Source organism: Anabrus simplex, chromosome 1 (genome assembly GCF_040414725.1).
Source record: "Anabrus simplex isolate iqAnaSimp1 chromosome 1, ASM4041472v1, whole genome shotgun sequence".
Lineage (NCBI taxonomy): Eukaryota > Metazoa > Arthropoda > Insecta > Orthoptera > Tettigoniidae > Anabrus > Anabrus simplex.
In genome coordinates this window covers 1,022,936,424-1,022,960,990 of record NC_090265.1, presented here as the reverse complement: position 1 = coordinate 1,022,960,990, position 24,567 = coordinate 1,022,936,424, and the positions used below count along the sequence as shown (strand labels likewise).

The 24,567-nt window shown below is 39.5% G+C and overlaps 1 protein-coding gene across 1 annotated transcript in view; it reads right to left on the bottom strand.

Annotated features, from left to right (window-relative positions):
• Positions 1-24,567, bottom strand: part of LOC136857837 (cholecystokinin receptor-like) — a 445,250-nt gene that overhangs the window by 21,207 nt on the left and 399,476 nt on the right. Inside the window, exons 2-3 of the mRNA XM_068225173.1 lie at positions 23,285-23,320; positions 6,829-7,030 (exon numbers count right to left, since the gene is read on the bottom strand). Of these exons, the coding sequence (XP_068081274.1) occupies positions 6,829-7,030; positions 23,285-23,320 (238 nt within the window). The remainder of the gene's footprint in view (positions 1-6,828; positions 7,031-23,284; positions 23,321-24,567) is intronic.

Sequence of the window (24,567 nt, the reverse complement as noted above, 5' to 3'; positions counted from 1 at the left end):
TGCATTTAAGGCATTTGGTCTGAAAAATTGAAATTCTATAGATCTGTCTATGTCTTATCCTTGGATTTGACAATATGAAAGTGACTGAGGTATGAGAGATGTTAGTAATGCCAATCCTTATGCAGCCAGTCCCTGTTATGAATGGTGTGAAAATGTTGCTCATAGGGTCGGTTGGTGTATGCATTTCAGTGGGCTTGGCAGACTGATAAGTAATAGCAACTCTGGATCAGTGAGGAAAGCAACGGGAAACTACATCACTCCTCATTTCCCTTCAGTGATGCCTAGGCCATCTATGACAGCTGATGGCAGAGCTGTTGAGGATCCCACCAGCGTTAGCGCTGACGGACTGAACACACATACATATTATAATAGTTACAACTGACAAAATACATGCAGTCGCATAAATGAAATATCTTATTTTCTCACTGAACTGTCTTTGTTTTTTGTTTTGTTTTTTGCATCTTATGGCAATGACCCAGTCTTCACGAAATTTACAGTGTCTTTTAGTCATTTCGTTTGAAAGATTCTTACACTCCACTTCACAATCTTGATCACCCTGCCCATCAGCACTTCTTCCTTGTCCTGAAAAGTTTTAAAATCACATTTGCAAATAAACTGCAAATCACTACGAAAGCAATACCATGCACTCTCTCTGAGTTATCAACTTAACGTTCAGGAATCAGCAATGGTTTGAGCACAGCAGTGGGCTATTGGCGTAACACCAATACTAAGTCAGTAATATTTACAGAACATGAGCGATACTGCAGACAATTTTGTTTCCGCTGACAGAACTCATTAATTCTACTAACGTCAATTATTCACTGAAAAATTAATTCATGAACAACAAACTGAATTCTGGACATTCTGCCTCCCGAAAGACTTACATTTAGGACATAGGAAATTTTGTTCGGCCGGTAATTCCTGGGAAGTCTTGAACGAGTGGCAACCCTCAACAGGAGTCTACTAGTGATATGTCACTGTCACTGTCACCAATTTCCAACTAAATTTACTACCGCATTCACAACTACATTTTCTTATTCTCGTGTCTCACGTGCCACTCAAAACAATACTCAACTACAACTATCTTCTTTGCTGCCGTACCGGAGACTTATCGTTGACAGTGGAATGATAAGGAGGGTTGTTCATTATTTTTATTACTACATAATTATGAGGAAAATTATTAATTAACGTGAATTTAAACTAGTTCAAAAATGTGGCAGTGTTCATCTTCTCAAGACACTCTGAGTTTATTTTGACCTGAACATACCTACAGCAGTAGATATTTCATTTTCTGTGCCGACAATTCTAATCCCATTTTTCAATAACCATTGACTTAGTATAGCTGGCTTAGAATTTCTCAAGGGTAGGGTTTGTTTTGAGCCGCGTTTCGATAAGCGATGCACACAAAGCGAGAGAGCTTAACGACGTCGTGAATTAAAATGACAGCAAAAAGATATCGATACAGTTGTGAGATGGGCAAGAGACAACGGTATGCAGGTAAAAGGGTGTGAAAAGTTACGTTGTAATTTTAAACAAGAGGAAAAGTCCTCTCAGCTTTAATTATTGCGTTGATGGAGTTAAGGAACTTCATGGAGATCCGTGTAAGCATCTAGGTGCCTGGGGTAATTACATTAACGAAGTTGTAACGAAGGATTACAGATCTCTTCATATGGTTATGAGGGTATTTAGGGGTGGTAGTAATAATGCAAAAGAGAGGGCAAATAAGTCACTGGTAAGATCTTAATTAGAGCTTAGTTCAAGTGAATAGGACTCTCACTAGGACTACTTCATTCGAGAACTAGAAGAGATCAAAAGGAAAAGCACGATTTGTTCTGGATGCTTTAGGACGGCATAGTAGTGTTAGGAAAATGTAGCAAAATTTAGGCTGGGAAGACTTCGGAGTAAGGAAACGAGCTGCTCGATTAAGCGATATGTTCCGAGCTGTCAGTGTGGAGAGATGGCTTGAATGACATTAATAGATGAATAAGCTTGAATTAAGTTTTTAAATGTAAGGAAAATCACAATATGAAGATAAAGTTGGAATTCAAGAAATCAAATTGGGCCATATATTCGTGTATAGGTAAACGAATTAGGAGTTAGGGATAAGACTAATTTACCAAGGGAGCTAGTCGATAAATTTCCTATTTCTTGGAAATAATAATTAAAAAAAAAACAAGGTGAACAATTAGTACGAAACTTGCCACCTGCGCAACAGCCCTAACTGCAGATCAGAGGTGACTGATTGATTGATTGATTAATTGAATAAATGAAAACAAGGCAACCATGTTTGAGATCGTGCCTTAACAATATGAACTGGTATTAAAGGCAGCTTAGGATTAGCTGCATGAAGACCATCTGAATATATGTATGCGTTTCCACCCATAACCACAAGATGGCGCCGGAATGTCAAGTTATAATCCTTACACACACACACACACACACACACACACACACTGGTTGTTACCGTCTGCTTCCAGCTGGGTGAAGTTTGGGTACACAAGCATGAACGTTTACACTCACAACGGTCCGGTTTTCTCCCGCAGCAGTCGAGGTACAGCCAGCCCAACATTTACTTGCGACGGTCGCCGCTGGAAGGCTCTTTGGCTACAAATAGTTTTATAAAATGTTTGTTTATTACTCTCACGTGCATGATTTCACATACCCTAGTCCTAGCTCAGCGGTCGGTGTATTTTCTAGGCTCTCCTGTGAGCCGATTTTTAGAACATTAATTTTTCAGATAGCTTCATGGTTGTGTTTATAAAAGTACTTAGTCAAGATGAATGAAATTAACACCAAAATATTGATTTGTCTGATTGCAAGATATCGGAGATCTTCAAGGATAGAAGCAGTGTCATAGAAATGAAGGGTGAATTTTTTATGATTTAACGGAAGATGTTACGGAGTTATACGACAATGATTTTCAAAGTACCCTCTTCGGGCTTAATTATTCGTATAGTTTCTGTCAACTGCTTCTAAACAACGTGGAAAATTTCCCTTCTCCCAAAATTCTGCAACAGTGCTTTCCCAAATTTCTTTAGGCATCGGTGGAGTGCACACTGTATGTGAACGTTCTTTCATGTCTTCGTTTACAGCGATGACGCGAGCCTGACAGAGTGATAGTGATGATCTTCACGTACACTACCATGGCAGAGGTAATGGTGGGTTTCCTTCCTACCTCCTTAGCTGCCGGAAAATAAGATAGAAGTCCATCGAATGGCTTGTCGAGTTTCTGTTTTGTTAGTGCCGTAACGTCACACCAACTCATATAGGTTTTTGGCGACCCAAAAATCGGAGAAAATTAATTTCGTAAAAATGTGTATTCCTCTCGCTTTAGTATATGTCAGACAGGTGTGTGGAACTCATTGTGGGGATGAGCCCACCACCTCTCACGTATCTGTCAAAAATCACTAAATGAAATTTGAAAAGATAGTAGCTATTGCGCTAAACTGCTACCATCTACTCCTCATTTTTTGTTTGTATTTATTTCCGTTTACCTGAAAACTTTAAAAATATTTACTTTTAATAAGTAAATTACGTACAGGACGGACACGGAAATAAAACAGTATATTTCATAAAATATTGACAAATGTTCATAAATAAGTCGAACATTTCAGTCTGAGGAAGAATCCCAAACTTCTTCACCAAATTTTTCCGAATGTTCCTCAGATCCTTGGTCATTATTTTTCCCAAGGAAACAGAATTTCTAAAGCAGTCTTGGTAAAAGGCTTTGATTTGGGTTTTCTTTGCCTAATGAAACTTAAATAGGTGACAGACGTTAAATCTATTTATAATATTCATATTGCTCTGTTTCCGAGAAAATGTTCTACAGTAACTTTATCTAAATTGTCGAAAATGTTTATATCTGCCTCTGCAGCCTCTTCTGATAATGTTCCTATTGGAAGTAAGGCGTGCTCAATAATCACCGGTTTGCTGGGGCTGTACCTTAATTAAGGCCACGGCCGCTTCCTTCCAACTCCTAGGCCTTTCCTATCCCATCGTCGCCATCTTCACGTACACTACCACGGCAGATGTAATGGTGGGTTCCCTTCCTACCTCCTTAGCTGCCGGAAAATAAGATAGAAGTCCATCGAATGGCTTGTCGAGTTTCTGTTTTGTTACTGCCGTAACGTCACACCAACTCATGTAGGTTTTTGGCGACCCAAAAATCGGAGAAAATTATTTCGTAAAAATGTGTGTCTGTGTCGGCGCGACGTAAAGCCCCTAGCAAAAAAAATAATAATCACCGGCCCCTGGATTAATATTTTAAGAACTGTAAGGAGCTCCGGATGCCACGATGCCAGGTACAGTTTGGCTGTATATAGGCCGCAAGTAGAAAATTTGTCAATATTAACCTTGTCAACTGACAAACACCTCCAAATCAGAGACAAATCTTTCTGTGAGGCTTTTGCCGATACGTTTGATCATTGCGAACATTTAAAAATTGGTGAGAAACCTTCGGCTTGTATTGCCACCATTACTGTTGCCATATTTGGATCTCGATACATCAACAGTGAGTCCAAGTTTTGTTCAAAATTTCTGCTGTATGATTTTTCCTTTCATTTATTATTCTTTTACCTTCATCTGATCGTATTTGCCACTTATGAACAGGAATTGTATAAGAAAGATTGAGTAAAGTTTCAAAAACCTAACCCGGACATGTAGTATCAGTATTTTCTTCATAACATACAGACAAACCATTGAACTGCTTTGATGTAGCTGTACAAATGTTACATCTTATGGTGAACTAACATCTGTTGCTGCGTTACACACTTTGAAATCGACCATTGTCAAAAGTATCGCGTGCTTTACAGCTATTTCATTTTCTTCTTGTACTATTACTGTTACACTTAAAGATTTAATTTTGTTCTTGTAATAGTTACCTAATTCTTCTTTAGTTACATCTAATGTCTCATGTATAAACCTAATCTTGATAGAGCGATAAAACCGAGGAGGTGAAGGAGTAATAATTTTCCGAATCACTTTATAGTTTGTTAGGCAAGTGAGTCGCAATGAAACTGGTGGAAACTGAAAGTTGTTGGCGTCAGAATCACTGCTATTTTGGAACTTTTGTGCATACTGAGCTTGTTGTGTTGCGATTCATCACAGCCCCATTTGCATTTAAGTTAAAGTGAAGCCAATTTTTCATTTGTTAATATTTCAACAACGTTGTTTATGTAGAATATAAGTCGCTTATTGTATGGTTCAAAATGCCTGTAAATCAACCTCTGCACAGGTTCCTGTGACCCGGTAGAATTCTTTCACAGGTTAGCAATCATCATTCGCTTTTTACAAAATAATGTCGATTTTTTTTTCAGAATAATCATATATTATCTTCTACTTAAAGGCGCTTCAACAAACATCGATAGAGCTTCTGTTGGAGTTAGCTCCTTACTAACTTATGATACCGGATCGGATTTCCTGTCTGCTTTTTTTGTACTTATCACCGCGTGTTGGAGTGCTCATGATGCTTTTCACTATGCGTGTTCCACCTAAGTTCCTGCATACAATAGCTCTTGAGCCTCATTACTCAGCGTTATAAGTCCTGTTTTTCGACGATTACTGTGATCTCTTGGGCCTTCAAAAGCCTTATGCTCACGATCAACAGTTACATTAGTGACTTTCTTACGAGGTACTTCTAAAGTTCCTTGTAGCCATTTGCAGTTTATATTCAAGAAAACTTGCTCTGTTCTTTTAGGAGATTGCCACTTAGAAACATTTTCAGAATTAAATCGCGAAAATCTTTTAACAAATTCAGACTTTTGCTCTGTAGAGAAATGAGGAAAATCTATTACTTCGTTTAGAAATATATCCATTTTTTTCGAAAAAATACTTCACGGAATATGTCTTCAGCTTCTTAAATATAAATTACCGAGTAACACTCTTCACATTAGAAGTCCCTGAACAGAAGGAAAATGCGAAATGAGACGACCAGTTGTAGATTTATTGTTTTTATTAACAAATATAGTTTTCACTAAAACGCATAATATAAAATGCCACCTGAAATGTTCAGTAAGTAGATAAGTGAAACTAACATATTAAAGAAAAAGCATAACCCGGGGAAGTTCAGAACATTAACTAATATTAATTCGTAAATTTATTTTTAGGTGAAACAAACGCCTCTTTTCCTCAGTTTCAAAAAATCATGTGGTTATAACTGAATTAATGCAAGGATACATATTTGAAAGTAGTTCTAATAACAGTACATACCTGAACTACCCGTTATATCTTTCAGAAATCACAACAATTCTCTTAAAATTACTATAAAATAACGCAGAAAATGTTGCTTCATTTTACTTCAATTTTAAAGTATGTACATTTAGTTAGCAAAACGCTTAGATGACGACTGACGATGTCGCGCTGAGTGAGTCAGGTAAAACAGAAACCAGTTCCTATGTTCATTCAGGATCTCGTCTCCGTTTCCAAGCATTCGCTTGTTTGTGTAACTATCGACATCTGTCCGTGGTTTTGGATCAAATACTCCTATGTGCGATGATGGGATATGAGAGGACTGGGAAGGAAGTGGCCTTGGCCTTAATTAAGTTAAGTTATACCAGCAGCATTTGTCTGGTGTAAACGTGGGAAACCACTGAAAACCATATTCGGGTTAGCCTTCAGTGAGGTTTGAACTCACCATCTCACAAATGCGAGCAAACGGCTACACGGCTCGCGCCGCGCAGCCAACTCGCTCAGTCTTTCACATTTCAATCGACCGGTTTGGAACCGATGTTTGTTAATGCAGTGTAAGCAATACTATTTACCATTTGGTGAAACAAGGAATTGACTTCAAAAAAAAAAGTTGAATATTTGGAAATGAACGAAATTAAATACTTAACTTTGTTTGTTGGTTTGAGTTCGCTGAGCCAGGCGATGGGTAACATGCATGCTAGACTTCCACTCCAGATGATGGCGATCATATGATAGGCATGAGACAGCGTCTGCCAGCGTCGTGAACGTAGTGGGTGGCAGATGGCGTAGTAGCGTTCTACTGATATGGCTACAAGAGTCCACGCACTCACTGCCACAGAGCATGCTGAAAAAAATAAGGATACATGGAGAGATCGAAAGTTAAAAATTTATTCTATATTCACAATTACAAACGAAGATGCCTCTTTGACCCACTTAGTTAAAATTGTACCAGTACACTTTGAAAATCTTGTAAACATTGAACTCCCAAAACGTTTAACTCTCTTGATCGTTCTATAACCCCATAATTTTACTTCACACTTAGTTTCAACTGCAACTGCAAGTACTCTCTTCTTTTTATTCATGACTATTTTCTCCACATAATAATGACTTGGCTTATTAAAACTATTAATGTACAAACTACCTGAGTTATTAAAAAAATTGTAGACTCCGTCGTTGACATGGCCGTGGGCTTTATGACGAGATATCGTCAAAAACAGCCAAATTCTCAAAATATGCGTTAATTGCATGATTATTAGTATTAAAGACAAATTTTAAGTTAAATTAGCCTGTAGTAATAACAAATTCAACTATACTTCCAACAATGTCAGCAATTTGGACAAGATGGGTTAGCACCATTAAAACGGTCCGATTCGTTGGCTGAATGGTCAGCGTACTGACCTTCGGTTCAGAGGGTCGCGGGTTCGATTCCCGGCTGGGTCGAGGATTTTAACCTTCATTGGTTAATTCCAGTGGCTCGAGGGCTGGGTGTTTGTGCTGTCCGCAACATCCCTGCAAGTCACACACCACACGACACTATCCTTCACCACAATAAAACGCAGTCACTTACACATTGCAGATGCCGCCCACCCTCATCGGAGGGTCTGCCTTACAAAGGCTGCACCCGGCAGGAAATAGCCACACGAAATTAAACCATTAAAACGGAGGTAATTCATTTTAGTGCCTATGACCGTTGAACAACTTCGGCTCGCCTGGTGCAAGTTTGTATTTGACGCCCATGGGTGACCTGGGCGTCTGGATGTGGGGATGATAATGATGATAAAGAAGTAGGTAGAGGTGAGACCCGGTGTTAGCACCTAGACTAGTCCTGTCGAATAAGACAAAGTGGTCTGTCCAAGGCTTACCATCCCCATCCCATTGACGAATCACCACAAACAGCGTCATATGCCCTCACTCCGTACGAACACTGCAGAGAGGTATGGATTTGAATCCAAACTTTTGGCACACAATCTAGTGATTAGAAATTGTATTCCACTACCCCTCCAACATTCTGCGGGTGATCATTTTTTTCCATCAGTGGGACTGGAACCGGAAAGTCGCGATGTCAGATCATGCAGACTTTACGCCTTACTGATCACGGCCGCCAGGCGGGCACGCGAAAAGTATGAAATGTAGTTTAAGCAACATTAAGATTCTTAGCGAAAGTTAAGTCGAGGTTCATACTGACCTAGTCACACAGTCGAGATTAAATACCTCTTCCATGAATGCGACTAAGATGACATCTTGCAAAGTATCGGTATTAATGTCTCCGCGTAACATGATAAGCACGTTTGCATCGACACGGAGGACGATCTGGTCACTAGATATATAAAGAGAGCACCATGGCTTAATACTGTAAAGTTGTTATGTACCTGTGTGAATCCTAATACAAATCTGATATTATGCCCCATAGTTACTGTTGCCAATCAGATATGGGGTGGCCTAGGGATCTGGAAATCAAGTAGAGATGACATAAAAATGTTAGTGTTGGACTGTAAAAATACTGTAAAGAAAGGAATAGAATTAAGTACCGTAATTTGATAGATATATACTTACCAAATATTTTAATAGGAGTTGAATCACGCCTGTCGAATGTTACAATGGATGCAGACATTTTCTCATGGTACTGGAGTGTGTATCGTAGAGATAGGATAGGAATAGTAGGAGAGAGTATTCATTCGGGTGAAAGAATAATTTGTAACCGGGCGTCTTGGCCGTGCGGTTAGGGCTGGGCAGCTGTGAGCATGCATCCGGGAGATACTGGGTTCTAAAACCGCTGTCGGCAGCCCTGATGAAGGTTTTCCGTGGTTTCCCATTTTCACACCAGGAAAATTCTGGGGCTGTGCCTTAATTAAGACCACGGCCGCTTCGTTCCCACTCCTAGGCCTTTCCTATCCCATCGTCGCCATAAGACTTATCTCTATCGGTGCGACGTAAAGCAACTTGTAAAAAGAATGTAAACTACGAAAAAGTTAAGGGTGACAAATAAGAGATTCTGGGTGTTGGGCTCATCTCTGAAGATAATAGGCAACTTGATGTCTTTGGAGTGTACAGACCGGGAAAGGTAGCGCTGACGCTGATTCGGAATTATTTGATAAGATAATCAGCTTTGTTGGAAACAATATGGAAAGGAACGTGATTGCAGAAGGTGACCCAATTTACCAAATGTCAACTGGGAAGGTAATTGGAACGACAGGAAGCATGGCCAACAAATGTAAAATAACTTAATATGGGGAGACAGCTGATTCAGAAATTGATGGAACCAACTAGAGGGAAGAATATTCAGGGGAGTGTGTATGCCAGAATCTTCAAAAGGCAGAAGTTTCAGTCAGCAGTATGTAAAGATCACTGTTTACAAGGATAATGTCCAGGTACAGGAGGTGATTAATACTAAAGAAGTATTCAAATTTAGCTGTGATAACAACGACATTTACAAAAATCTACAACAGTTGAAAACTAGTACTTATTTGATTATTGTTTGCATGAAGGATTAATGACCAAGGGGAGTGTGTACGCCAGAATCTTTAAAAGGCAGAAGTATTCAGTCAGCAGTATGTAAACATCACTGTTTACAAGAATAATGTCCAGATAGAGGAGGTGAATAATTCTAAATAAGTATTCAAATTTACCTATGAAAACAACGACATTTACAAAAAGATACAAAAGTTGAAAACAAGTACTTATTTGATTATTGTTTGCATGAAAGAGTTGTACTAAATGAATGGTAAGTTGCTATAGCAGTCCCTGTGTATAAAGGAAAGGGTGATAGACATAAAGATGAAAATTACAGCCCAGTCAGTTTGACATGCATTGCATGTAAGCTTTGGGAATGCGTTCTTTCTGATTATATTAGATATGTCTGCAAAATTAATAACTATTTCGATATAAGGCAGTTCGGGTTTAGGAAAGGTTATTCCACTGAAGCGCAACTTGTAGAATTCCAGCAAGATATAACAGATATCTTGTATTCTGTAGGTCAAATGGACTGTATCCCGATTGACCTATCTAAGTCATTTTATGTGGTGGATCATGGGAGACAACTGGCAAAAAATGATTGCAATTAGATTAGACAAAACAGTGACGGATTGGGTTGCTATAATTCTAGAAAATAAAACTTAGAGAATAAGAATAGGCGAAGCTTTATCTGACCATGTAATAATTAAGAAGGGAATTCCTCAAGGCAGCATTATTGGAACTTTATGTTTTCGTATACAGTATAAATTATATGGGTACAAGTATAATCGAAGATAAGGCATTTTCCACAAAATGTTACTCTGTATAGAGTAATAAATACGTTACAAGATTGTGAACAACTGCATAATGACCTCGATAATGTTGTGAGATGGACAGTAGGCAATGGTATGAAAATCATTTCATCTGGCTATATATAGCCGGGTTCAGTTTTTGTAAGGCAGACCCTCCGATGAGGGTGGGCGGCATCTGTCATGTGTAGGACACTGCGTGTTATTGTGGTGGAGGATAGTGTTATGTGTGGTGTGTGAGCTGCTGGGATGTAAAGGAAAGCATAAACACCCAGCTCTCGAGCCATTGGAATCAATCAATGATGGTTAAAATCCCCGACCCGGCCGGGAATCGAACCCGAAACCCTTTGAACCGAAGGCCAGTACGCTGACCATTCAGCTAAAGAGTCGGACAATGGTATAATGATAAACGTAGTTAAAAGTCAGGTTGTGAGTTTCATAAATAGAAAAAGTTCTCTCAGTTTTAATTACTGCGTTGATGGGGTCAATATTCCTTTTAGGGACCATTGTAAGTACCTAGGTGTTAATATAAAGAGAGATCATCATTTGGTAATCACATAAATGGGATTGTAAATAAAGGGTACAGATCTCTGCACATGGTTATGAAGGTATTTTTGGGGTTGAAGTAAGGATGTAAAGGGGAAGGCATATAAGTCTCTGGTAAGACCCCCAACTAAAACATGGTTCCAGTGTATGGGATCCTCACCAGGATTACTTGATTCAAGAACTGGAAAAAATCCAAAGAAAAAGCAGCTCGATTTTTTCTGGGTAATTTCTGACAAAAGAGTAGCGTTACAAAAATGTTGCAAAGTTTGGGCTGGGAAGACTTGGGAGAAAGGAGACTAGCTGCTCGACTAAGTAGTATGTTCCGAGCTGTCAGTGGAGAGATGGCGTAGAATGACATTAGTAGACGAATAGGTTTCAGTGGTCTCTTTAAAAGTATATGAAGATAACTTTGGAATTCAATAGGACAAATTGGGGAAAATTTTCGTTTATAAGAAGGGGAGTTAGGGATTGGATTAATTAACCAAGGGAAATGTTCAATAAAATTCCAATTTCTTTGCAATCATTTAAGAAAAGGCTAGGAGAACAATAGATAGGAAATCTGCCATCTGGGCGACTGATCTATTTGCAGATTAGTATGGATTGATTGATTGATTGATTGATTGATTGATTGATTGATTGATTGATTGATTGATTGATTGATTGATTGATTGATTGATTGATTGATTGATTGATTGATTGATTGATTGATTGATTGATTGATTGATTGATTGATTGATTGATTGATTGATTGATTGATTGATATCACCGAATTCCGTGACTAAGCAAGCTGTACTGTCAATTTGAAACTCATTTCTAGTGAAAACGGTAAGACTGGAAATGTTTCGGTACACTACAAAAAGTAAATAATAAATTCTCGCATACGCCAGTATAGTAGGCCTGCCCATAGTCGATTCGGTTCGATCGACCGCAACAGAGGTAGTCGGTTACCCAGTGATCGCGCTTGTTTTTTCGTGCGGCGCTTTCTGCCGTTCCCTGCACTTCCTTTGCGAGCAGTACAAGCGTTGTTAGGGTTCGAACCTGGCTGATAATAACCGAGGAACATTGGACCGTGAAGGTGGCACTGAGATTCCGGCACAAGATGATAGAAATCATGCTAAATAAAAATGTGAGCTCCAGATTACAAATCTCATGTGAATAACGGTAAGTCACTTAATGTTTGTGTTCACTTGAGAGTAAAGCATGGGTTAGGTGATAGAATAACAACCACGGTAACCTTGCCTATCAGCAGAGGTGGCTAAAAGGCGAACCAGGGGCTCAAAACTTGGGAGCGTAGTTTGGCGAACACGGTTTCCCTAGCCGTTTTAGCTTACTTGTGCCACGTTCCTCATCTTCATCGTTCCTATCCGACCTCTCTTGGCAAATTCTTGTTCTTTTACGACCCTAACGGTATTTAAGTTTTCGAAGTGTCTGACCTCTTCAAATTCTTCCTGTGATTAGTGTTAATAGAGGATGGTTTGCCGGTTTTACTTTCTATTGAAACAGTAATCACCACCAACAGGGTGGAGCAACATGTAGAAGTTTGCTTCTCCACTACTGCAGATATGCATTATTACCGGTCGAATTGGCCGTGTGATTAGGGGCCCAGCTGTGAACTTGCATCCGGGAGATAGTGGGTTCGAAACCCATTGTCGGCAGCCTTGAAGATGGCTTTCCGTGGTTTTCCATTTTACACCAGGCTAATGCTGGGGATATACCTCAATTAAGGCCATGGCCGCTTCCTTCCCACTTCTAGGCAAATTGCAAAAAGTGTAAAAGAAATAAAGAAAGATATGCATTATAAAATAATTATGCTGCTTTATAGTTTTATCACATTCCTGTTCTGAACATCAGTGTGTGGCCTGATAATTATCCTTGAGCACCTCATTCCAATAATAACCCATTATTTCATTCAATCAGGTAGAGTGTGTCAACCACTCGAACGTGATATATTGGGTAATATCTCATTTTGTCACATAATTAACCGTCATTGTAATAATGTGTGTGAATATTGATTGGCTAAGCTGTTGCTTGCAGCTAGAACTGACCACGTTTAGCACACACAGGCCAACACTGAACCGCAATTATTCGGCAACGTTCCTATTGAGTGTATTTTTTTGAAGTTGGGGCGTAATTAAAGGTATAAATTAACACAGAATACAGTAAGCACCATCATTAAGATTTTTATAAGGAAAATAATCTAGTAACCTTGTAGATCTAAGTTTTATACAACTTTAACCTCATTATTTAAAGCTATTGGATCTGAAGTTTTCCACAAAAATTTACAACTTCTAGGAGGCTAAACATTTTTAGAGAATTATATACGCACTGAAAAAATTCAGACGACTGCTTGCTTGCTTGCTTAATACAGAAGATAGTACTCGTATAACAAAATTATCATTTTCAATTATTCAGTTTGGTTCTTTATCTATCAAACAAAATTTTATTCGAAAGATTAAGTGATAACTTCAGATTTTGAACTCAAAACTGGGCATGTACTGTACTTCTTGTTCTATAACAGAGAGTGAGTTATTTTTAAAGTATTTAGGTTTATGTGAAATACACACTCATTTTATTGCTCCGCCCAAAAGCAATGGTACAAGATACTTAGGCTAGTAGATAAATAACTACAAGCTACTACGACAAATATCGTAAGTATATAAATATCAAAAATTGAGGAAACGTTTATCTCGAATAAATTTTGCCATACAGCAAAATATCGTAAAAACTGAAGAGTTCATTTTTGATAGGACCACATCTATAAAATCAGGTTTCATGCATGGGATTTGCAGTGTACCTAAACCATGTGCTCACATCCGGGCATATAGCTCCGAAACTAAAGATCTCATCCGACTAGTTGAGGTACCAATTGATTGGAAATATGAGGCAGGAGATAAAAAATGACGCTCAGAGTGGGCCTCAGTTAAATATCTGGGACGGGAGATGGCTTTAAAGAAAGTGACAATTTTGTGATAAGCAATTTAGGCTGCGATTAATTTCTTCGATACCAAAAGACATACTAAGCTGGTTATGATGTTTAAAGGTCTGGGAAAGATTTGATTTTATTAGGCATTTTACCACCAAATTTCTGAAAACAGAGTTCTACTAACAAAATTGAAAATAACTACTGACAGCTGGTATTAATATTGTGAAGATACAAAGAAATTCGACAATAACATCAGTCAAAGAATAGCAAATACGATGCTAGATTCATATCACAGACTGAAAATGGCTGCTTAAATCGTGGACTAAAATGGCGCCTTGACCTAGTATAATCTATTATCTATAACCTCTTATCTGTGTTGTATACACTCTGTCTTCTCTGAGTAACAATGATTCATGTTGTTGAAGGAAGTAAGTGGAAGGAGGAAAGGCTTGCAATGTGCTGCTCTGCAGGAGAGGTTCCTCCCTCATTATTAGAAATGCGTCCAAAACCCCCTAAAAATAGGTGAGTATAGAGCTCTTTCTTTTTAATGCAAATCGTGTTTTCAAGCGACAACTTTTGAAGCAGACAAGGAAATGTCTGTGGTACGATTTTCTCCAGCATTTACCTCCCGAGGTCTTGAAAATTGACTTTCTGAATTAACAATACTTGCTCCTAAAAATGGTGTTACCGGACGAGTTGGCCGTGCGGTTAGGAGCGCGCAGCTGTGAGGTCGCATCCGGGAGATAGTGGGTTCGAGCCCCACTATCGGCAGCCCTGAAGATGGTTTTCCGTGGTTTCCCATTTTCACACCAGGCAAATGCTGGGGCTGTACCTTAATTAAGGCCACGGCCGCTTCCTTCCCATTCCTAGCCCTTTCCTTTCCCATCGTCGCCATAAGATCTATCTGTGTCGGTGCGACGTAAAGCAATTAGCAAAAAAAAGAAAAAATATAAATAAATGGTGTTAACCATGAAATATTAGGCATTATTCCTGAAGAATCTACTGTACTTCTTATCCAGGAGTTTTTTAAACTCACATTAAATGTCTGGTTTGCCGTCGTAAAAGCTTACGCCCAAAGTCAGTGCTCTTGTTTTACTTATGTGAAATATTGACAGACAAGAACTACGTAATAAACAAGGTTACGCATTACACACGTTGGCCATGTTATAGGAACGGCTACTCTTTACGGTGCAAAAAAAGAAAAAGTGTTCTTATTCCAGGCCCCGGGTTCGATTGTCGACCAGGTCAGGGATTTTTATCTGAATCCGAGGACTGGTTCGAGGTTCACTCAGCCTACGCCATTAGAATTGAGGAACAATCTGATGGTGAGATAGCGGCCCCGGTCTAGAAAGTCAAGAATAACGGCCGACACGACACGACACCTCGTAATCTGCAGGACTTCGGGCTGAGCTGCGGTCGCTTGGTAGGCCAAGGCCCTTCAGGGCTCTAGTGCCAAGGGGTTAGGTTAGGTAAATTTCAATATCATCATATATGAGCCAGACAATAAAGCTGAGTCTCAATAATTCCCTCCTACGCACCATTATCATACACGAATTCGTCCCCAGCTATTACATGAATTCGCCCCCGGGATTTGTATCGCATTCACAGTTTAACACAAGAATTTGCTCCCAGCCGTCCGAATAGGATCATATTCTTTAGCATTTAAAACCGACTTAGGGATTTCAATAATCCCACTGGTGTGGTTAAAAATGTTGGATATAATGACGTTCCGAGTGCTCTGATAATTATCAAGAGAAATGAAAAGTAATTAATAATATGTACTTCACCCAGTGGCATAATTTGAAAGGTATGTTTAAAATAACTGGTTTAAAATGAAATGCATAAAATATGACACTAAAAGGAGGATCTAAAATAGGAAGGCTTTAAGGCACATATACCGAATACTATACAGGGTGGTTCATATGTCTCGTTACCCCCCACCGAAAAAATATCTTGTTACCCCTAATTCAGTGTTTCTTTTGCAGAGATAGCTGACATAAGCTCCTATAGTGTGGAAGAGCGTCTTAGTATCTGTACTTGGCTCATGAACGTCCATATACTTGCAAGACCATGGAGGATGTGCAACGAGACTTCACGAGACGATTCCACAAGATCGCTCCTCCTAAAGTGACAATACTGCGTTGAGAAAAGAAACTTTTTTGGGGGGATGTATCACAAACCGATGCCTGGAGCACCTACCAAACGACATAACACATCTGCAGGAGTGGAGGCATCTGTGCTTCGGTCACCAAACAAGTCACTCCACAAACGGTCTTCTGAGCTTGAAATCTCGAAAACAACAATGTTACGACACATGAAGAAGGATCTTAGATTGAAATCCTTTAAACCAGCAGCCGTCATCAGTGATGATGGCATGCTTAGACGACAAGCAGCATGCGCAAGACTCTTGGTGGAATTTCCGACACTTCCGCACTTTCCTTCTCCGATGAACGCGCAATTTATCGAAGTGCACGTGTGAGGAATGTTTACATCTGGTCCAAGGAAAATCCTCATTATTATGAACAGCTGGAGCATAACCTCCGCCCCCCCCCCCCCACATGTGATGCTCTGGGTCGCTATGTCCACTTAACACTTGATAAGCCCCCACATTTATTTGATGGGGGTAGTCAATCAACACTCTTATCTCGCCATTTTACAGGATTTTTTTGTTCCAGAGATCCAAAGACTGAATCTCTGGGACATTCCTCGTTTCAGGAGGATGGAGCACCGCCACACTATGACTTCGCTGTCAGGTAGTATTTAAATGAAGTGTTTCCCAATACGTGGAGAGGACGCGGATCGGTACATCTTCGGACGCCTCTGGATTGGCCTCCCAGAAGCCCTGATCTCTCGTCCTGTGACAATGCCCTCTGGGACATTATTAAGGCGAAGGTATCACAAAAAGATACCAAGCAACAGAACAATTGAAGGGTGTTGTTAGGGCTTCCTTTGATACAATCAACAAAGGTTTGCTTCGAAAAATATCACACAGTTCATGGCGCCGCATCATTTTGTGCCACGAAAATAATAGTGGTCATACTGACCTTCTGGATGCGTAAACATTTTGTGAGACGAAAATAAATATAAGAGTGGTTGACATTGAATCCATACTACCTGACATTATACTATTATAAAACCGTGTAAATTTATGGGGGTAAGAAGACATATGGACCACCCTGTATTAGCAATAGTTCATCTTAATTTCGGGAGAAGTGTAAAAGCTACGCTTCTAACGAAATTCTTTTTATCCTACGTCCTGCATGTTCCATAATTTTATTTAAAATTAATTGTCTCCCTTTGTTAGGTTTTCTGGCTTTGCTTTTCGCCTTTGGACCTGCCGAGAATTGATATATCGCACTGTATGTTCCTGAAAACGTCAGTCAATTTGAATATATGTGAGTGGTAGGAATAGAACAATATGTTCAGCTCAGCCTGAAATGCCTCGCAGTTATTTGTATTCCTGTCAAAGCGTTTTGTATAATTTGCCAACATTTCGGGCGGAAGCCAGTTCGTGTATTCTGAATTCATAGATTTTTTCTCCCTGACAATCTCTCAGCGTCACTACATTCGTTAGAAGCCAATAAATCAACTCTGATTGCTCGGCTTGGAAAAGGCGTTTTACTCGATTACATGCGACACTCAGAACCGAAAGTAAATAACTAGTTCTTGCGGTGGTTAGCTGCTGGAATGCAATGCTAATTAAGCTGGGAAAAGTGGTGGAACTCAGTAACGACAGATACCATGCGGACGCTAAGTTTTTACGATGTCATGTATAACATTTACTATACTTTCGTAACGATCGAAACAAAATGTTAGAAGGCCACTAACGCTGATCAATCAGCCAAGGATTCGGACTATTCTACATGTTCATCCTAAATTATTTAGGAAAATTGAAGATGTAATATTACGGTGTTCTGTGATTAAGAGGGTGAAATGAGGGTAACTACGCTAATTATAATATTTCATTCACAGATTTCCCACGATGTTAGGGATATGAAATTTGTTACAGCATTTTCTTTCCAGCTGGAATAATCCATTGTTTTCATGTTGCCGTACCGCAACATTGAAATGAAAACAAGTAAGATATATCGCCACTTGAAAGTTTATGCATAATTCTGCTAAGAATTTGAATTCTACCTCTAACAAACCGGATGACTTATTAGTATTGACTATAATTAAGAAGGCATAGATAAAACTCACAGCGCCGCAGCACCAATATTTGTCGTGACCAATTTCGTGACGTATCAGGTTAAAGAGAATTATTTGTTTTGTTAGTTTCCAGCTTTGTAGCTTTTACATCTTTCATTTGTTGACTGTACACATTGTCCATTGTTGGCAGCTCATACATACGGGAAGTTCATGGTTTAATCAATCATATTGCCTGGTATGTTCTTCGTCCATATGGTATATGCGACGTTGGCCTATGTGCATTTTGTACAGGTTACCGACGTTCCGAATACACTGACATCTTTCTCAGACTACGCGAACATCATGAGCATGTGAAAAAGTAATGAGACTGAAAACTAAAATATCGTATGTATATGGTTTATAAATTAACATATTAGTAAACGCACAAAGATTGTCAGCCTCTGCATTCCAAGACCCCGGGTTCAAACCTGCCAGAGGTAGTCCAATTTTTGAAGGACCGAAAAGTTCTATCGACACTCTGTGTCGTACGATATCGGCATGTAATATATCTCCTGTGAAATGGTGGTAGTTGCTTTCACCCGATAAAACTGTTTAACAATCTCAGCCGTAGATCACCCAAGAGAGGTCCAGTTTACTTTGCCAAACACTGGACACAGAATTCACACGCTCCGATCAGCCGTGGCTGTCTGATTGGTTGTTTCCAAGGAAGGGTGCCTACTCAGGCCGCAGATCACTTCTAGCAGCCTGTTGTGACCATTTTGTGAGTGACTGAACAGATTTGTTTACATTTTATTTATTTTTTACAAAATGCTGTACTGTACGTCGCACCGACACAGATATGTCTCATGGCTTAGATTGGATAGGAAAGAGCTAGGAGGGGAAAGGAAGCGGGCGTGGTCTTAATTAAGGTAGAGCCTGGTCTGAAAATGGGAAACCTCGTAAAATCCATCTTCAGAGCTGCCGAAAGTGGGGTTCGAACCCACTATCTTCCGAACGCAAGATGACAGCTACGTGACTGTAAAAGCTCAGCCACTCGCTCCATAACAGATTTCTAAGTGGATGATTCTAATTTTATTACGTACTGAGTGAGTCGGAGGAAGATTTAGAATTCCTCTTCCTCTTTTCCCACATTCTGGTGGAGTCGGAGTGCGAACTGTGGACTTGACAGACTTCATGCCAAGATGGCCTTCCTGACGCGAACACTATGTACTGAGATGTACCTGGTATTGCGCGATTATATCGTGGTTTGTAGTGTGATGTATTGTGCATGTACGAAGAGAAGTATATTGAGACAAACCGAACACCCAGTCCCTGAGTCAGACGAATGAACTAGACACAGTCAAAATCCCCGAACCAACCAGTGATCGAACCTGGGCCCCCTGAGCCGAACCCCACTATCACGGTACTAACGCTTACTTTACTTTAAACAAACTTGGTTTGAATAGTTTAATAGTATATTTTCAAATTATCTTCATATTGCCCATTTTCTTATTTCGATTTAAAGCTATTCTTTCTTTCTTTCTTTCTTTCTTTGCTGTCAGTTTAACATCATATTAACATATTACGGGTTTTCAGAGACGTGAGATACGAAACTAGGAAGACAGCAGCCGCAGACTTAAACAAGTTGTGGCCGTGGGCAAAAGAGATAGTAGAAGTATAATAGAACGCGGAAAAAAGATAAAACAAACTACCAGAGTGAAATTCATGGTATTTAGTCTCGACTAGTAGAAATTGTCGGATGTTTGAAATGAAGGAGGGCTAAGAGAAGCGAACATGAACGAACGATATGGAAGAAATAAAGTACAAGGAAAGTTTACATGCAGAGTCAGATCTGGTAACAGTGGAAGTACTCGAAGTTTGATCACTTTAAGTATATTCCTGTTACTACACAGTACTGTAGGGGCTGCCTGGCCGAGGCGGTAAAGGCGTGCTCGATTCGCCCGGAAGGACGTGGGTTTGAATCCACGTCAGGAAGTCGTAAAGTTTAAGAAACGAGATTTCCACTTCCGAAGGTGCACATGGCCCTGAGGTTCACTCAGCCTGCACCAAAAATGAGTACCAGGTTAATTCCTGGGGGCAAAGGTGGCCGCGCGTAGAGCTAACCACTCTACCCCATCAAGTGCCGAGGTTACGGATAGTAGAAACCTTTACCTTCCACCCCTCCCTGGGCCTTCAGGCCTGTACGGAGATGACTTTGCTTTGCTTTGCTTTGCTTTGCTTCACACAGTACTGTACTCAAGCAAATGACTCGTAGGAATATTCCGTTAAAGAGGGAAAAAAGAGAAATAACGAAGTTTTATTTGTAATATAGTTCTTAATGATGAAGGAAGTGTAGCTGGTAAGAACGTGGTGGCGTTCGGCTCAGGGGGCCCAGGTTCGATCACTGGATGGTTCTGGGATTTAACTGTAAGAACGGTAGGGGTAGACCAAGGTATGAATATGACAAGCAGATTAGAGCAGATGTAGGATGCAGTAGTTGCGTAGTAATGAAAAGGTTAGCACAGGATAGGGTGGCATGGAGGGCTGCATCAAACCAGTCTATGGACGGATGACTCAAGCAACAACAACGATGAAGGGACAAGATCGTTTACATCTTGCACGATTACTTATATCTTGCGAAATTTTAAACTTCCTTTGACTCTTAATTACATGTTACAAACTCTCACACTCACTCATAATATGCACTACAATTTCGACCTCAGCAATCACCTCACATTTTTGCGGATAAGAGGAGAGAACTTTTATTTATTTACAAGTTCCTTTACGTCTCACCGACTCTTACATTCCTAATATATATCCTGTCGTAAGTCATGAGCACAAGTTGGACGTTTGGTTTTCCATCATTATCATGTTCAATGAGACTGAGATCTGCAGTATATGTTGAGCGTTGTGTTGACTACCCTTACTTCAGTACAGCTCTAAACCAGATGTTACATAAGCAAATGGAATGCGCTACATTCTCGAAGGGCACAATGTGTTCATTAAGTAAACTCTAAGTGTTTTGATGCACAGTGTTAGAAATATCTGTTGCCTACACAACCATCAATAAATTATCAGTGATAACCACCCGTAATGATAACATAGAGGATATCATTTCATGATATGCTCTAAAACATATTCCTATCGGAGATTAATCAACATCTACCGGACTGCTAATTGCCTCGGTGGATCAGAGATAGAGTGTCCGACTCTTGCCCCATGTTCGTGGGTTTGATTTCCGCCGACAAATTTTGAAGTGTTATAAAAATCTTGGCACTCCACTTGTGGAGCATTTAGTATCACTCAACAGTTCATCATAGGAGCTGTCCAGTTGAATTCTACTGAAGTTGCTAGACAGCAGCAGATCGAAATTTGGAACTTGGCAGAAGGCCTCCTAAACGGCACCACTTCCGGTGAGTAATTAGATAGTTTAGCCTCTTGTCATGAATAAGAAGAGAGTTCCCAGGGACTGTGTATTGAGCGCTAAATTGTGAGCCGTCGCACCCCAATGACATAATGCCTTCAGTGGCTGACTGATAACATCTAGACCTGTTGAAATGTTGTTAAGTAGTAGGATATATCAGACTAATATTTTCGAAGAAACATTCCTCCATTATACGGTAACATCTCTTAAGCGGACCCTACACGGTCAGTAATACTGATCAGTAATACTGAGTCAATAATACTGACAGTACGCATCAGTACTATAGTGACCTTACATGATCATTATTACTGTCAATATTTTCGTCAGTACTAGTGTACTTGCTTACCATTGCGGCATTCTATCAAAATGGATCGTAAAAGACGGGCATGTGTAGCTATCGTGTTAGCACACGGCACGAAACGCAGTGTTAAACGTAAACGATGGGTTAAAGATTGGCTTAGGAAAAGAGAAGAGTATTCTCATATGAAGTTGTTGTGGGAAATACAATATACCGAAGCAGAAGATTATCGGAACTATCTCCGAATGAGTGAGGGTACTTTCGCAAAATTACTAGGAATGGTAGAGCCTTTTCTAATAAGGCAAAATACAAACATGCGGTGCTGTTTATCGGTCGCAGAGAGATTAGCGGTGACATTGAGGTATCTTGCAACTGGTAGACATTTTGAAGATTTAAAGTTTTCCGCTATAATGTCACCAGTTTCGATCAGCACAGCAGTCGTGGAAACATGTGAAGTATTGTGTTACGTTCTGCAAGAGCTCATAAAGGTAAGACATTCATTACAAACATTTGTTTATTATAAACAGAAGTTACAGAATATCAGGTCTGTTTTGTCAAATAATCCATATAATAATAATAATAATAATAATAATAATAATAATAATAATAATAATAATAATAGTAATAATAATAATAATAATAATAATAATCAGAAACTGAACAGCATTCAAGTACATAGTAGGCTATTATCCAGAATATTAAACCTAGTCCGTTCATTCCCCGGTAGGTTTAAAAGTTGTAAATAGGGTGATCATATTTCTGTCTATAGGAACGTCTTCAGATGTTTCAATGTACTGAACTTCAGGTTGGGGGCTCGGAACATGCACCGAAATACTTGGACTTGCAGATGTAGATGTAGAACACGATGGAGCGTATATTGTGTCATATGAATGCCTAGTGTTAACATTCATTTGCACTGAATTATTATTTAAGTTACCCAACCTAGCCTCAAATAGAATGTCACTTATTGCCTTTTCGGCGTACAATTTTTGTCGAGGTTCTAATTCTTTCAGTTGCTGTGCCCATACCTTTGCTAGGTTATATTCTTTGTCATCGTCATTTGAGGGTCGTGACAAGTAGTCACACGCTAAAGCAAGCAGTTCGTTTTGTTTGGAAGCCTTTCCTTGAACTCTCCGCTTTTTAATTGGTGGCTGCATTTTATTTATTGATGACATGGATGTTGTAGGGGTAGGTGATGACGTCATCGGGCCTGTTTCAACAGGTGACTCGCGTAGATCATTTGATGATTCATGCTGGGCCCCCTGAAAATAGACAGGAATGATTGCTTAAACTGTGCTTTATGTAAACACGTGTTTCATACTCTACCCTCTGAAAGTAAAATTAGACCTACTCTTGCAAAGTGTGTATCTATCATTATTTATAATGCAATATATAAAATTGTTAATATTATTAAAGAGCATGGTTGTAGCTGGGTTGAAACAAAAATTATTTTAAGACTAGGAAGGAAACTTAAACACATACTACATGTACATTATTTCGTTGTTTCAGTTGCCTTCAACACATGAAGAATGGAATCGCATTGCACATGGTTTTGGCTCACAATATCAGTTTTGGAACTGCGTAGGTGCCATCGACGGAAAACACATTGCTATAAAGAAGCCTTCTCATTCTGGGTCCCTGTACTATAACTACAAGGGATTCTTTAGCATTGTACTCCTGGCAGTGGTTAATGCAAACAAGAAGTTCATCATGGTAGATGCTGGCATTAATGGACGCATATCAGATGGAGGTGTGCTTTTCCATTCTCAATTCGGTGAATGTCTCCAGCATAATACTCTAAACCTACCAGAACCGTCGACACTGCCATATTCATCCGACAAGCACCCATTCGTGTTTATAGCCGACGAAGCGTTTGCCTTAAATGTGCACCTAATGAAACCCTATTCACAGAAACATTGAATGACGAACGGCGGCAATTTAACTATCGCCTTTCTCGGGCGCGAAGTGTAGTAGAAAACACTTTTGGTGTACTGTCAAGCAGATTTGGAATCTTTCAAAAGTCTATATGTCTCGAGCCAAAAAAAGCAGCCATAATAACAATGGCCTGCTGTTATTTACATAATTTTCTTGTAAAAGAAACTAATCAAACCTATTTACAATCAAGCGGTACTGAAAACCCAGGTGAATGCACACTTTTAGAACTGAGAGGTACTTTGAATAGGAATACCTCGACAAATGCCAAGACAGTAAGAGACAACTTGTGTAAATATTTTTGTAATGAAGGGAAGCTTCAATAAAAGGTTAACAATGGTGTATGTACCGAAAAGACCCTTGTACAAGTCCGTACTACAATAACTACACAAACATAACTATGCAAGTTAGTGGTCTATTGAAAACGAAGATGGAAGGTAAATTTGTCATACCATGTTCCTTTCATTTACAAATATCGCAATGGAGGATTATGTACCACAATGTGGGGCACATTTGCCATTCTTAATCTATGGAATGTACATTTTGAGCACTTGCATCTTGGTTTTCCACAATGACAAGATTGTACAGGTATACTTTATAGACAATGTTCTGACATGCAGTCAACAATCAAGTTACAGAGGTTTGTAAACATTAGTTTCATACGCGCTGAAAAGACTCGGACTTTAACAGGGGTCTGTTTGGAATTTATACCTGTTAACGAAATTAAATGGTGTGCCAGTATTTAATATAATACGAATAACACTGTACTAACCTCCTGTGAATCCTCTTGCACGCTGAGCACGGCAGGAACTTCTGCTTTATTGAGAAACTGAAGCGCATAAAATACCCACGACGATGGTTGGTATATATC